Source organism: Amblyraja radiata, chromosome 20 (assembly GCF_010909765.2).
Source record: "Amblyraja radiata isolate CabotCenter1 chromosome 20, sAmbRad1.1.pri, whole genome shotgun sequence".
Lineage (NCBI taxonomy): Eukaryota > Metazoa > Chordata > Chondrichthyes > Rajiformes > Rajidae > Amblyraja > Amblyraja radiata.
In genome coordinates, this window is record NC_045975.1 from 9,884,255 (window position 1) to 9,901,067 (window position 16,813).

The 16,813-nt window shown below is 40.4% G+C and overlaps 1 protein-coding gene across 4 annotated transcripts in view; it reads right to left on the minus strand.

Annotated features, from left to right (window-relative positions):
• elp4 (elongator acetyltransferase complex subunit 4) overlaps positions 1-16,813 on the minus strand; it is a 180,217-nt gene that overhangs the window by 162,466 nt on the left and 938 nt on the right. For 3 of the 4 annotated variants that reach the window (XM_033038791.1, XM_033038789.1, XM_033038792.1), the window contains exon 2: positions 13,959-13,994. In XM_033038791.1, the coding sequence (XP_032894682.1) occupies positions 13,959-13,994 (36 nt within the window). Of the gene's footprint in view, positions 1-8,714; positions 8,883-13,958; positions 13,995-16,813 lie in introns of those variants that run through there. The other variant, XM_033038790.1, reaches the window with a different exon arrangement.

Here is a 16,813-nt window from a genome sequence, read left to right on the forward strand (position 1 = left end):
GTTGCTGGGTGTCTTCTCTGGTGATGCTCTGCCAGGCCTGTATTGCAGCCATCTTTAGCTTATGCTTGTTTTGGGGGGCTAGTCCCCTTCAGTTTTCTCATCAGCATATAAAAGGCATGCTTAATTGGGTTCAGATCAGGTGATTGACTTGGCCACAAGAATTGACCATTATTTAGCTTTGAAAAACTCCTTTGTTGCTTTAGCAGTATGTTTGGGATCATTGTCTTGCTGCAGAATGAACCACCGGCCAATGAATTTTGAGGCATGTGTTTGAACTTGAGCAGATAGGATGTGTCGATACACTTCAAAATTCATTATGCTACTACCATCGGCAGTTGTATCATCAATGAAGATACATGAGCTAGTACCTTCAGCAGCCATACATGCCCCCAGGCCATAACACCCCCACCACCGTGTTTCACAGATAGAAACATAGAAAATAGGTGCAGGAGTAGGCCATTCGGCCCTTCGAGCCTGCACCGCCATTCAATATGATCATGGCTGATCATACAACTCAGTATCCTGTACCTGCCTTCTCTCCATACCCCCTGATCCCTTTAGCCACAAGGGCCACATCTAACTCCCTCTTAAATATAGCCAATGAACTGGCCTCAACTACATTCTGTAGCAGAGAATTCCAGAGATTAACCACTCTGTGTGAAAAATGTTTTTCTCATCTCGGTCCTAAAAGATTTCCCCCTTATCCTTAAACTGTGACCCCTTGTTCTGGACTTCCCCAACATCAGGAACAATCTTCCTGCATCTAGCCTGTCCAATCCATTAAGAATTTTGTAAGTTTCTATAAGATCCCCCCCTCAATCTTCTAAATTCTAGCGCGTACAAGCCGAGTCTATCCAGTCTTTCTTCATATGAAAGTGCTGACATGCCAGGAATCAGTCTGGTGAACCTTCTCTGTACTCCCTCTATGGCAAGAATGTCCTTCCTCAGATTAGGAGACCAAAACTGTACGCAATACTCCAGGTGCGATCTCACCAAGACCCTGTACAACTGCAGTAGAACCTCCCTGTTCCTATACTCAAATCCTTTTGCTATGAATGCTAACATACCATTCGCTTTCTTCACTGCCTGCTGCACCTGCATGCCTACTTTCAATGACTGGTGTACCATGACACCCAGGTCTCGTTGCATCTCTCCTTTTCCTAATCGGCCGCCATTCAGATAATAGTCTACTTTCCTGTTTTTGCCACCAAAGTGGATAACCTCACATTTATCCACATTATACTGCATCTGCCATGCATTTCCCCACTCACCCAGCCTATCCAAGTCACCTTGCAGCCTCCTAACATCCTCCTCACAGCTAACACTACCCCCCAGCTTCGTGTCATCCGCAAACTTGGAGATGTTGCATTCAATTCCCTCGTCCAAATCATTAATATATATTGTAAATAGCTGGGGTCCCAGCACTGAGCCTTGCGGTTCCCCACTAGTCACTGCCTGCCATTGTGAAAAGGACCCGTTTACTCCTACTCTTTGCTTCCTGTCTGCCAGCCAGTTCTCTATCCACATCAATACTGAACCCCCAATACCGTGTGCTTTAAGTTTGTATACTAATCTCTTATGTGGGACCTTGTCGAAAGCCTTCTGAAAGTCCAGATATAACACATCCACTGGTTCTCCCTTATCCACTCTACTAGTTACATCCTGGAAAAAGTTTATAAGATTCGTCAGACAAGATTTACCTTTCATAAATCCATGCTGACTTTGTCCAATGATTTCACTACTTTCCAAATGTGCTGCTATCCCATCTTTAATAACTGACTCTAGCAGTTTCACCACTACCGATATTAGACTAACTGTTCTGTAATTCCCCGTTTTCTCTCTCCCTCCCTTTTTAAAAAGTGGGGTTACATTAGCTACCCTCCAATCCTCAGGAACTACTCCAGAATCTAAAGAATTTTGAAAAATTATCACTAATGCATCCACTATTTCTGGGGCTACTTCTTTAAGTACTCTGGGATGCAGCCTATCTGGCCCTGGGGATTTATCGGCCATTAATCCATTCAATTTACCTAACACCACTTCCCGGCTAACCTGGATTTCACCTGGATGAGGTGGTATGCTTTGGATCTTGGGCAGTTCCTTCTCTCCTCCAAACACTCTTACCATCACCCTGATATAAGTTAATCTTCTTCTCATCTGTCCACAAGATTTTATTCCAGAACTGTGGCTGCTCTTTTAAGTACTTCTTGGCAAACTGTAACCTGGCCATCCTATTTTTGCGGCTAACCAGTGGTTTGCATCTTGCAGTGTAGCCTCTGCATTTCTGTTCATGAAGTCTTCTGCGGCCAGTTGTCATTGTCAAATCCACTCCTGAAGAGTGTTTCTGATCTGTTGGACAGGTGTTTGGGGATTTTTCTTTATCATAGAGAGAATTCTTCTGTCATCAGCTGTGGAGGTCTTCCTTGGCCTGCCAGTCCCTTTGCGAGTAGTAAGCTCACCAGTGCTCTCTTTCCTCTTAATGGTGTTCCAAACAGTTGATTTTGATATGCATAAGGTTTGGCTGATGTCTCTAAAGGTTTTATTCTTGTTTCTCACTCATAATGGCGTCTTTAACTTTCATTGACACAGCTTTGGTCCTCATGTTGATAAACAGCAATAAAAGTTTCCAAAGGAGGTGGAAAAACTGGAAGAAAGATCAGGTGCTGAGAGCTCTCTTCTACCTGCATTAAGGTGGCAATTCAACACACCTGAGCAATTACAAACACCTGTGAAGCCATGTGTCCCAAACATTATGGTGCCCTGAAATGGGCGGGACTATGTATAAACACAGCTGTAATTTCTACATGGTGAAACCAAAATGTATAAAAATACCCTTTAATAAAATCTGACAATGTGCACTTTAACCACATGTGATTTTTTCTATTACAAATCTCAAATTGTGGAGTACAGAGGCAAATAAATAAATGATGGGTCTTTGTCCCAAACATTATGAAGGGCAGTGTAATTCAGCAATGTAACGGAGGAAATTATGTCCCTCTCAGGTTAAGATTCTACTGTACTATTTCAAAGAACAGCATGGGAGTTACTCCAATATTCTGGCCAATTATTTATTCTACAATATTTTTTTCTTAACTGCTCATTATCACACTGTTTGTGGGAATGTGTTGCATGCATATTGAGTGTGGTAGATTCCACATCAGTACCCAAACCAGAAATACTTCAGAAGAAATGTGCTTTGGGAACTTTTTATATATGGCATATTATATACAAAATATATAATGGAGAACAGGCAGGAAACGTCAAATTGAAGCTTAGATCAGATTAGCCATGATCTTATTTCAGAGCATGGCACAGAGTCTATGCAGGTATCTATTTCTACTTGCACACAGGAAGCTGCGGAGAAGCTGGTAGGTGGATCCCCGCGGCCAGACTGAGTTGGAGCGGTCTGGAGTGAATCCGCGGTAATTGAGAATGGCGTCCGCGGTCGTGGAAAGTCGAGGTCTGGTGGCAGACGGGGTTCGAGGATGGTGCCGGCAGTCGAGGACGAGGTCGGGAGAAGGCGGTCGAGACTACGGGGCACTGGCAGGTTGAGGACAGGTCGGCGGCGGGTATCGGAGGTCAGATGGGTTACATGGGTGCCGGATGTTGGACATGCTGCCGAGAACAAAGGAGGACCTGGCGTGGGGGAACCACCAAAAGGGAGAACAAAAGGAGACCCCTGGCATGGGGGGGGGGGGGGGGGCACCAAGAGGGAGGACAAAGGAGGACTTGCCGTGGAGTGGCTGCCGAGAGGAAAAACAAAGGAGGATGCGGCGAGGGGAGACTGCGAGAACTAAATACTTTGTGTTAAAAGGGAATACTTTGTAACTTTGTTGGCGTCCTTAATGTGGCACTCTTTGTATACCTTGGATGTGCAAAACAAAGAATCTCATTGTGACATGTCACATGTGATAATACAGTATCATTAATTCATATTGCTCATACAACCCGTGACAGATGAGCTGTATAACCAAGGCTATGATGGTGATTTCTTGCTTAAACTCCCAATACACTGTGTAGGGCAGTATTTCATTTTATATATATATATATATATATATATACATACGACAGTGAAAAACAAAACAGAAAGTACTCAATAAATCAGACAGCAGCTATGCAAAAAGAAAAATTAAACTAATATCTTTCATTAGATCTGTTGAGTTTCTCCGGCATTTCTATGTTAATTTCAAATAGTCTGCAGCTATTTGCTTCTTTCAGTTTAAATAATTGTAATAATGTGCACAGAATTATCATAGATTATTTAGCCTAGGTGTCATGTAATGAACTTTTGGATGAAAACATTGAATTATTATTATTTTTAAAACCTCTACCGCATGTCTGATCTTATCACACAAAAACACAACACTTTTTTCTTCTCTCTTACTCTAAACAATCCATCTAACCCTGTAGGGTGAACTGGAATGATTGTATAACATGGCATCACACTTTATGAATAATTAAATCCAATGAGTGCCGTCATTACAAGTGCAATCGTGTTTCTGTTTCAGATGGAGTCAAAACATACTAGTTCTTTCACCTGCTCCTTCTCCAATAGCACTGGAGAAAATGCCTCCAATTGGCAGAGCTGGGATTTGTAGGTCAAAAACAAAATAAATTGAAGAAAATGCAACGAGACAATTTAGGTGTGCCTTTCTCAGAAATAAATATGAATTGCTCATCATTTTTGATGGAACACCCAACCACAAACAGACCGATTGATTAGAGGGTTCGATTTATATTTAAGGGACAGAAATTCAGTGCTGTGACATACAAATAATAAAACATGATGAGGCTATCCAACCCTCTGAGCCATCCGTGCTATACAATATAATGGCTAAGCCTACACTACCACTGTCCTCCCTGACCAGCAAAAAAATTACTAATCCCCTCATGTCCAAAGTTTTATTGATCTCAGCCTTGAAAGTACTCAATAGCTAAGCATCCACCCCACTCCAAATATTTACAAACCTTTTGAGGAAGATATTTCCCATTGCCATCTGAAATGCCTGACCTCTCTTCTTGGCGGCGTGCCCATCGTTTCATACATTCCACAAAGGAACCAATGTCTTGACATCTATTTTGTCAACTCCGACCCCCTCTCTCAAATTCTTCTACATTGCAAAGACAAACAATGAGAAGTAATTGTGGATGCTCATTTGAATGGTTCTGGAACTATTTAACTCAACAGGGCCATCATATGTTAGCAGGCCTTTACCCCACTTCCTCTCCCACAGACATGTAATGTTCTGCTTTCCATCTTGTTAGCTTTTGAGCAACACAATTAAATTGGTATTCCTACTCTCCCTGGCAGTGCATTCCAGATTCTCGCCACACACTGCCAAAACACTTATTTCCATTATTTTTGTTTTCTTTTGCCAATCACCTTTCTAAATCCTCTTGTTCTTAACCCTTGTACACTTAGGATAGTTTTTCTCTGTCAACTCCCTCCAGATATCTGATGATATTAAATAACTGTCAGATTCTCTCTCACATCTGAAGAACAATCCCAGTTTCTCCAGTCTATCCAGGTAAGTAAAGACCTTCATTCCTCAAATCAAACTGGTAAATCACGTCCAAAGCCTTCATATCCTTCCTGCAGTGTGGTGTCCAGAATTGGATAAGGCTAAGAGTACACGAGTTGTCTTTCATGAAGTCTGCCACTTTCATAATTATATTATTTAGTTTATACTGCATATTATTCTGCTGAGTGGAACACAATATTGCTTTCACGTGCTTTTGTGTTAAATTTCATCTGCATCCAACTGTCAATTCTACCAGCCTGTCTGTTTCCTTCAAGTCTAATACTTTCTTTCTCACAATTTCTCATGTGGCTTGATAACTGATTCTATGCAGTAACTTGCAATATTTTCTAACATTTATGGTGGCGTGTGCATGTTTGGTTTATGGAGTCAAATTAGGAACCTTGCTTGTGAATGTAAATAAAAAGCACAAGACTCTTGTATAATTACGAGGAGGGAACCACGACACTCTTCCCGCAGCATTTTTGCATGGGCATTGTAAAAAGTCAATTTAAAACTTGACTCTCCCTTTTAGATTGTATCCTATCATGCACAAGTCTTCAACTTTGCAGTCTCTTTAGCTCTTAAAAAGCTTTTGTTTCATAAACATATGATACGTATTGCAATGCATTGGAATAAAATAGCCAGGATCAGGTTTGACAATATCATTGCTTGCCTAAAGAAATTACTGAATCAGATGGGCTTTTACAGTAATCCATTAATTTTATGATCAAAGCAGCTTGCTCTATTGTGGCCTCTTAAATGGCACTTTCAGATCTGCTTCCACTGCCATCCTGGCAGCTCATTCCAGGCACCCACCACTTTGTGCAACAAAAATTATCCCGTATATCTGCTTTAAAATTTCTCCCTCTGTCGTTTAACCTATGCCCTCCATTATTTGACACTATCACTCCGGGGAAAAAACTATCTACCCTTTCTTTGCTTCCTATAATTTTATATACAAATACCTTGGAGTGTACCAGGACAGTAAACTAGACTGGTCCAGGTACGTTGAGTACCTGTACAAGAAGGGACAGAGCCCGCTCTACTTTTTGAGAAGGCTCCGCTCCGTCAACGTCTGCAGTAAGATGCTGCAGATGTTCTACTAATCGGTGGTAGCCAGTGCCATCTACATTGCTGCCGTGTGCTGGGTCAGCAGGACAAAGGCCGCGGACGCCAATAGGATTAACAAACTCATCGGGAAGGCTGGCTCCGTCCTGGGGGGTGGAGTTGGATTCATGGGAGATAATCTTGGAGGGAGGATGCTCCACAAACTGCGGAGCATCCTGGACAAAACAGCTCACCCCCTCCATGATACACTGGTCAACCAGAGGAGTACCTTCAGCAACTGACTGGTTCCACCAAGATGCAGGACAGAATGCCACAGGAGATCCTACTTTCCTGTGGCTATCAAATTGTATAATTCCTCCCCCTGGGGTAGACTGAGACTGACTCTTCTCCCCCCTTCCTAATCTTTGCACATCCCCAATCATTTCCACTCATCACTTTAATTTCATTTCATGTATTTTGTGTTTTTATGACTGTTGGCAGATCAATCTCTCTCCTGGAATAAATAAAATTCTATCGTATCGTATCTATCTCTAACAGGTCTCACCTCAACCTTCGAAGCTTCAGAGAAAACAACCCAGGTTTGCCCAACCTCTATGTCTAATACCCTCTAATCCAAGCAGCATTCTGGCAAAACTCTACTGCACCCTCTTCAAAGTCTGCATATCCTTCCTGTAATGGGGCCGGAACTGCAAAAAATACTCCAAATGCCCAGCAAATGTTATATAAATGGGAATATTCAGGGAAAATGTTATATAAATGGGAATATATATTCAGGAAAAATTTGTGATGAATGGGATTCTTCTGTACTTAAAGAACTGGAATTGCTTCCTTCCATATCATAATCAAATATTGTACTGATAATCTGATCAATTTTAGCCTGCCAGTTCCACCCAGATCTCAAAAAATTAAAAGTAAAAATAAACCTTGCATCTTGCGCATACTATGAATTTCTTGGGCTGAATTTTTGAATTACCTATTAATGGAAATACCTTAACCTCCACTTTGCTTTCTCTGCTCTCTGGCAGGGAGGTTCACCGTAGCTTCTCCAGTTTAACCTTGAAATTGAAATTTCTAATTCATGAATTTGGAAAGTAAGTTAATTTGTCCTTTCAGTTCACAACAGACATTGTTAATGCTAAACTATAATCGTACTCCTTCAAAGCACCTGAATCTGACAGATTTAAAGCAGTAATTGGAGGGGAAAGTGGTAGTAATTCTGATTATAATGTTATTATACAAGTGTATGCGATACAGGAGAATGGATACTTAGGAACATATGACAGAACTGTAATTTTTATTTTGATTGGTGATGGCATTGAAATATTTGAGTTTTCTTTAAGTTTCAGTCTGCTGTCTCACTATTGTCGGCCCCCTCAATTCCACAACAATCATTCATCTGGAATTATGAGTGCAAGAACATGCACCATATTAACTGCCACACCATAAGCTTTTGGTACAGTGAAGGCATCTTATAATTATGGTGATTTCATTTAGAATAATTGAGTAAGAGTTGGTGAAACAGACACATAACATAGTTAAAATGTAACCATCAATACAATGCATTGAGGCTGATTTTAAACAGCTATGGTAATAAATAAATCTGCATGATGCTTTGGCTTACTCCTACATCCAAAATCCTGTGCAAGATAGTAGGTTACTTTGCCAGTGTAAATGTCCCCTAGTGTGTAGTTGAGTGGTAAAATAAGGAGGGAGTTGAGAAAGATGTGGGGAGAACTAAAATGACATTAATGAAATATGAGTGTGGATGGGTGGTTAACGGTAGCACAAATGTGGTAAATGGCATTGAAATATTTGAGGGCCTGAAGGGCCTGATTTCATGCTGTATTTCTCTGTGATTATAAATTAGAGAATGACCAAGTATGTTACCAAACTAATTCTCAAAATACCATGTAGCTTTTAAAATGCTGAATTTTGGATTCATTCCGGAACTAAATATGTACAACTCCCTATAGTATTCAAGCAAGTTAACTTTAATAACACTCAAATTCACAGTTACTTGATTTAATTAACTAGTTCATGCATTTGGAAGGTTGAACACAATAATTCCTCCATAGAAACTAATTTGACAAATATTGGAATTGATTAAAGAGGAAGTTTACTCACGAAAGTCTAATGTTTCATGAAAAGGTAAGCATTGCTCCCTCTGACCTTCTGCAATGCACCTGAGCTCACAATACAGCAGAATGCCATTGCACCAAGAATAGCAAAACATGAGGTGTGTTTGAGACCATTCATAATTAATGTTCATTCAAGTTCAAAGAGTCTGGTAATCTAGGACAAAACAAAATGATTCAACAAACTTCTGTGAAAAATTTACAGGGTATTTTTGTCCTATTTTTTTTCTGCAAGTTGGAAGGAATCTTGTCTTTCTTTCTCAACTTTATGGGCATCCAACAATATTGAGGTTTACTTTTCATTTTGATTATTTGGTGCAAACTGAACAGCATAATCAGTCACATCATTTAATCCTCTTTCGTCCAGCTTATTTAATTTCCACTTATTGTGACAGAACTAGACCTACTTTTTGGACTATCTCAGTACCCACTAATGCAACGAATTACAAAATATGAGTTTCTTTCTCAGGAGTTTTTTGAAGAATTAATTGACCTCTACCCAGCATTTACTTTCAGTGGTATGTAACTGAGCAAATGGAGGACCACATAAATTTATACCGTAGTGCTCAAGGATGGAGTATATTGTTTCAGCATTATTAAACTCTTAAAAACAAAATCAGTGACCTAAAAATCAACATCAGAATTGATTTGCAAAACAGAATTGTAAAATCCACAATGCTTTTCTATGAATGTTGGTTGAACACTGAAGATATGATACCTTATATAAACTGAACCTATTAAATATGGATGATTTTGCATATACATTGCAAGCAATTTTACATTCCAGTGATGCGATACTTCACTACAGTGGAATTAAAAAGCCTGCAATGCAGTGAATAATCACTTAAAGCAATGGGCTGATCTACCAGGCGTGTTTCCAAACACATTCAAAATCAAGTCCAGTCAGCCATAGAATAAATGTGTTATCAAAGCATCAAAAGTCAGTAATTGACATCCATGTGGAAAAGAGACTTTGGTGCCTGTGGGTTGTGGATCATTCACATGCATAAATAACTTTTAGCAGTCACCAGAAAAATAGCTTACATTCTTTTTTCAAAACTGTCTAAATTTTTCCTCACCAATCCCAAAAGTAAGCATGTCTTTTTTTTTATTCAAGCAGCTATATTCTGAATTCTGCTTTACAATATTGATGTATAATGCAAAACAAATTGCAAGAGAAAAATTACAAAAAAACAGTACAAGCACAGCTGGTAGAGCTGCTCTCTCGCAGCAGCAGAGGCCCGGGTTCCATCCCGACCTTGTGTGCCATCTGTGTGGAGTGTGCATGTTCTCTGTGATCGAGTGGGTTTCCTTTGGGTGCTTCGATTTCTTCCCACATCCCAAAGACTATGTAGGTTAATTGGTCTCTGTAAATGTAGGGAGTGGATGTGAACGTGGGATACCATAGAACTAGTGTGGATTTGGTGGAGTAAAGAGCCTGTTTCAATGCTGTATCTTTCAATCAATCAACGTTTATTCAAACTATTAACATAATGAACTGGAAATTAAACAATTATTTCTTTATTTTAGGATTAATTCTCCTGCTGAATTCAATAGCTGAAATTACAGCATTTATTTTACAGTCTGCTGGCCAAACGAAATTTCTATGTGGCACAGTGAAGTTGACCTATTATAAATGTTCTATTGCGCTAGGAATATAGGTGACTGGAGGACTCCTTTTTCAATAGAAAATATAATTTTCCACTATAGTATAAAGCAGCCAATATAGTAATACAATATTAATATTCGTTATCTAAAAAGCAGGAAACCTTTGAAGAATTTCATCTGTACAATGTTAAAAACATATACTGCGAACCAAAGTACTTTTTAGAAATTAAAGCAGAAAACATTGGAGATACTCAACTCAGGCAGCATCTGTGGAACGAGAAAACAATGCTAATGTTTCATGTATCTGTTTCGTCAGAACTAGAAAAGGAAGTAAGCAAGCATATTATATATTGCAGAGAATGCGGAGATGTGTGGAGAACAAATTGAATAAGGCAGAGACCAAGCAAATCCAGATGACACTAATGCTGATGGTGCTATCTAGGAGAGGGTGGTTAATCATACCTATTAGAAACATAGAAAATAGGTGCAGGAGTAGGCCATTCGGCCCTTCGAGCCTGCACCGCCATTCAATATGATCATGGCTGATCATCCAACTCAGTATCCTGTACCTGCCTTCTCTCCATACCCCCTGATCCCTTTAGCCACAAGGGCCACATCTAACTCCCTCTTAAATATAGTCAATGAACTGGCCTCAACTACCTTCTGTGGCAGAGAATTCCAGAGATTCACCACTCTCTGTGTGAAAAATGTTTTTCTCATCTCGGTCCTAAAAGATTTCCCCCTTATCCTTAAACTGTGACCCCTTGTTCTGGACTTCCCCAACATCGGAAACAATCTTCCTGCATCTAGCCTGTCCAACCCCTTAAGAATTTTGTAAGTTTCTATAAGATCCCCCCTTAATCTTCTAAATTCTAGCGAGTACAAGCCGAGTCTATCCAGTCTTTCTTCATATGAAAGTCCTGACATCCCAGGAATCAGTCTGGTGAACCTTCTCTGTACCCCCTCTATGACAAGAATGTCTTTCCTCAGATTAGGAGACCATTCTCTCTAGCGGTGCTATAAATGGAGGAAGAAGAAAGAGAGCAGAAAAATCAATGCTGCATATGTCGGCTATAATATAATGCAGTTATCGGAATTCCAAAATAAATCAGAAAGCTGCTTATGTAGCATCTGTACAGTGCATTCAGAAAGTATTCAGACCCCTTCACTTTTTCCACATTTTGTTGCGTTACAGCCTTACTTTAAAATGGATTAAATTCTTTTTTTTAATCATCAATATACACACAATACCACAGAATGAAGAAGCGAAAATAGGTGTTTAAAATTTTTTGCAAAGTAATTAAAAATAAATAACTGAAATATCACATTTACATAAGTATTCAGACCCTTTGCAGTGGCACTCATAATTGGGCTTAGGTTCATCCTGTTTCCATTGATTATCCTGGAGATGTTTCTACAACTTGATTGGAGTCCATCAATGGTAAATTAATTTGATTGGACATGATTTGGAAAGGCACACGCATGTCGACATAAGGTCCCACAGTTGACAGTGCATGGCAGAGCAAAAACCAAGCCATGAAGACGAAGGAATTGTCCGTAATAATAATAATAATAATACATTTTATTTAATAGGCACCTTTCAGACATCTCAAGGACACCTTACATAGTAATCGGAATAAAAACATATAATCGGAATAGAACAGGTAAAAAAAGACATCACAGAGACACAAATTAAAAACAGAATTCAATCCAAAAACAGAAAATCAAAAACACAGTGTGAAGAGAGAGCAGCGGCAGCCAAAGCGCGCCAGCGTCCACTCTCTCTTCACGGCAGTCTTCACTGTCCGTAGACCTCCGAGACAGGATTGTGTCGAGACACAGATCTGGGGAAGGGTATAAAACAATTTCTGCAGCATTGCAGGTCCCGAAGAGCATAGTGGCCTCCGTCATTCTTAAATGGAAGAACTTTGGAACGACCAGGACTCGGCCAAACTGAGCAATTGGGGGAGAAGGGAATTGGTCAAGGAGGTGACCATGAACCTGATGGTCACTCTAACAGAGCTCCAGAGTTCCTCTGTGGAGATGGGAGAACCTTCCAGAAGGACAACTATATCTGCAGCACGCCACCAATCAGGCCTTTATGGTAGAGTGGCCAGACGGAAGCTAGTCCTCAGTAAAAAGCACGTGCAGCCCGCTTGAAGTTTGCCAAAAGGCATGGGAAACAAGATTCTCTGGTCTGATTAACCAAGATTGAACTCTTTGGCCTGAATGCCAAGCTTCACATCTGGTGGAAACCAGGCACCGCTCATCACCTGGCCAATACCATACCTACGGTGAAGCATGATGATAGCAGCATCATGCTGTGGGGATGTTTTTCAACGGCAGGAACTGGCAGACCAGTCAGGATCGAGGGAAAGATGAATGGAGCAAAGTAAAGAGAGATCCTTGATGAAAACCTGCTCCAGACCGTTCCGGAGCTCAGACTGGGGTGGAGGTTCACCTTCCAACAGGACAACAACCCTAAGCACACAGCCATGACAACGCAGGAGTGTCTTTGTGACAAGTCTGTGAATGTCCTTGAGTGGCCCAGCCAGAGCCCGGACTTGAACCCGATCAAACATCTCTGGAGGGACCTGAAAATAGCTGTGCATCGACGCTCCCCATCAAACCTGACAGAGCATGAGAAGATTTGCAGAGAAGAATGGGAGAAATTACCCAAATATCGGTGTGCCAAGCTTGTAGCATCATACCCAAGAAGACTTGAGGCTGTATTCGCTGCCAAAGGTGCCTCAATAAAGTACTGAGTACAGGATCTGAATACTTATGTTAATGTGATATTTCAGTTATTTCTTTACTTAATTACTTTGTAAACATTTTGAAACACCTATTTTCGCTTTTTTATTATGGGGTATTGTGTGTAGATTGATGATTAAAAATAATGAATTTAATCAATTTTAAAATAAGGCTGTAACGTCAAAAAAAGGGAAAAGGTGAAGGGGTCTGAATACTTTCTGAATGCACTGCACACCGAATACCAACAAATGGTAAAGAGTAAAATTGATCTGAAAAAAGAAATAATGGCAGTTTATTCAGGACTGCCAATTTCCAAAAGTCAATGACATTTTAATGCAACATTGGTTGCAATCATTGTTTGACTACAGGCTGCCAAGTCTGCACCCGCTGCAGCCTCAAGTTCTGGAATTCTATCGCTAAGCCTCACACTATTTCTTTATTTAAAAAAAGTAATTTTGGACAAAGTTTGGCCAGCTAATATCTGGTTAAGTACGTGGCCAAATGTCAAATTGTATTTGTTCATACTTTATGACTTAAAATTTTTAAAGTACAAATAGTTGCTTGTGACAAAACTTAACATAGGGACACATGGCTGCAAGATTGTTTAAGTAATTGCTGGCGACAAGTGTCCAGAGGTGATGATCATTGATCTGGAGATGAGCGTTCCACTTTCACCGCGGTAGCTGAGGAATTCATTGGAAGAAAATCTTATCTCATATGGTATATATCCAACTCAAAACTCCGAAGTTGTTGCCTCTTAATTGAGCTAAAAAAATGCCCAGCAAGGCATTCAATTCAATACTATGTAATCCAATAATTTGAAAAAAGCAATAATGGTGAAATACTTAAAAAAAAATCTAATATCACTTACCAACCAGGAGAAGAGTTCCAACAGCCAAGCCTCCTCCTAAAAAAGAAAATTAGAATTATTAATGCATTTAATTTTACCCTCAACATTCGGTCTCATGACTGGGGTGGATTTGGGAGGTGGGGAACAAAGGATGGATGGGAAGGAACAATATTTACATTTGAAGTCAAAAGTAAAGAAAAAATGATACCACAGGTTTCTTCTGATGGGAAAAAATAATATAAAAGAATACACAATGGGTCACTATATTACTACAATTTGTTCTGTTTCAACTACATTGATTTCCTCAGAAGACTAAGGCTTCAGAGACATTTACTTCCTCAGAAGATAAAGGAAATTCAGTGAGTTTCCAATGGCTCTTAATTTCTAACGATGCATTATAGAAGGCATTACATTGTGATGCATCACAGCTTGGTATGTCAACTGTTCTGCCCAAGACTGCAAGAAACACAAATCAGTCTACAACAATCCCCCCCCCCTCCCCCTCCCCCGACTCATCAATACACACTGCCTCCAGTAAGCAACCAACATAATCAAGGACCACTCACACCCCCGTCATCTCTGTTCTCCCCGCTCTCATTCTACAGATGGTACAAGGACTTGAAAGAGCAAACCACCAAATTCAAGAATAGCTTCTTCCCTGCTGTCATCAGACTTTTGAACGACCACTACGGATGAATCTCTGATCTTCCAATCCACGATGTTGCATTCCTTTTTTTAATGTTTTTTCTGTAGTTGTAACACTATATTCAGCACTCCATTTGTTTTCTCAATTGCATTACCCAAGGTACTCACATATGGTATGTTTTGCCTGGATAGCACAAAATATATATATTTTTTTTTTACAGTACATGTGACAATAATAAACCAATACAAGAAGAAATATTACTGGAAAAGGACCAATATAATATGAATAAATAATAATTAGATGAGGAAGTAAATACCAAGGTCTGTAATCTAGTAAATGTGGGAGATCTTTATCGTAAAAATGAATGGATTTCAATATGGGAATAACATAGCTACCACCTTTATACCTTTTGCAAAGTCTTTGGCAAGTGTTCGCTGTCTGAATGTGAAGTCAATATTGAACCTGTTCATGAAACTTCCACAAAACATACGACTTCTACCAACCTTCCACCACAGTACAATGCCACTTCTTAACAAGAAAGATTCAAGTTGAGATCTTGGACAACACAGACTATGTCTCAGATACCATCTCTCAACAAAGGCAGACGATGAAGATGCTTATGCCTGCTTCTTTCCCCTCCTTCGCACGATCATTTCCCATCCCGGAGTCCCATATTTCCCTCCCTTTTCTTTCCCCATCACCCATACCCTTCCCTTCAATACTACATTTCACTCCGCCTCTTCACTCTTTAACTGACACCCTTTTGTTTCCTTTTCATCTCTAGCCTTTGTCACCTACTCCATCCACTTGTCGATCATTCCCCCTCACCTGTATCCGCCTATCACTTGCTGCCTGCCTCCCTCCATTCTCTTCCCCACCAGAAAGGCTCACGTTAAGATCTTGGACAACATCTCAGGGGCCTACTCCATCCATTTGCTAATCATTCGCTCACCTGTATCCACTTGCTGGCACCCTCCACCCCACTCCATCAGTGTAAAGAAGGGTCCCAACACATCATCTGTATATTTCCTCCACAGGTGGTGCCTGATCCACTGAGACCCTCCAGGGTCTTGTATATTTCAACTTGTTTTAATAAGATGAAATATACTAACTGAGACGTCCAAGGTCAGAGTATTTTATTTCCTATTCCGTTTACTGAATCCAATCACTCACTAAAAAATGCAATGTTCAAATATGAAGCACACAAAAAGTGAGTAATGTTAGGTAGTCTGTAAAATACGTTGGTCTGCTATCATAGAAGTCCCAAGGGAACCAGATTACGAGTGTGTAGATTAGTTTAGAGGTACAGCATGGAAACAGGCCCTTCGGCATACCAACTCCATGCCGACCATTGATCACGCATTCACACTAGTTCCATGTTATCCTATTTACTCATCTACTTTCTACACACCAGGGACAAGGTTACACAGGTCAATTAATCTGCATGTTTTTTGGAATGTCGGAGGAAACCAGAGCACACGGAGGAAACCTACTCAGTCAAAGGCACAGTCAAACTCCACACAGACAGCACCCGAGCTCCGGACAAACCTGGTCCCTGGTGCTTCGAGGCAACATCTCCACCAGCTGTATCACTGTGCTGCCAGAGTTGTAATATATAATAATCAGAGGGTTGTGGGACCACAGGAGATTAGAGGTAAGAGGGATGTGAAAATAACAATGGAAATCTTAAAACTGAATTAAAAAGTATGTGAATGCCGAGGTGATGGTTTACTAGCATGCCAATCTTGGGTTCATCAGGGTTTAGGATAAAATCAACTTTACAGCTTGTGAAGATGCCTGGGAAGAAAAGGCTAGAAGTAACATATGCCGGGAAACGATGCAGGAACAAAATCAAGTGGTCTTACGGAGACAGTCTTAGAAATCATGTCAATAGCTGGAGATCTATGACATCTCAGGGTCAAATGCTAGAAAGTTTGCCAACTGTCTGCTCTAGTCTGAGAGCGATCTCTCAGAGAGGATCTGGTTCAGCCCCAATTGCCTCTTTCGATACTGTGTCCACTTCGTAATCCTGTGTCGATGCTGAACTTTAATCATTGCAGGGCTGATGATGGACCAGTTACCGAAAATTGACATAAGATGGAGTAACTCAGCAGGACAGGCAGCATCTCTGGAGAGAAGGAATGGGTGACGTTTCAGGTTGAGACCTTTCTTCAGACTGAGAGTCAGGGGAGAGGGAGATTACAGATATATAGACTAGTTACAATGGGCT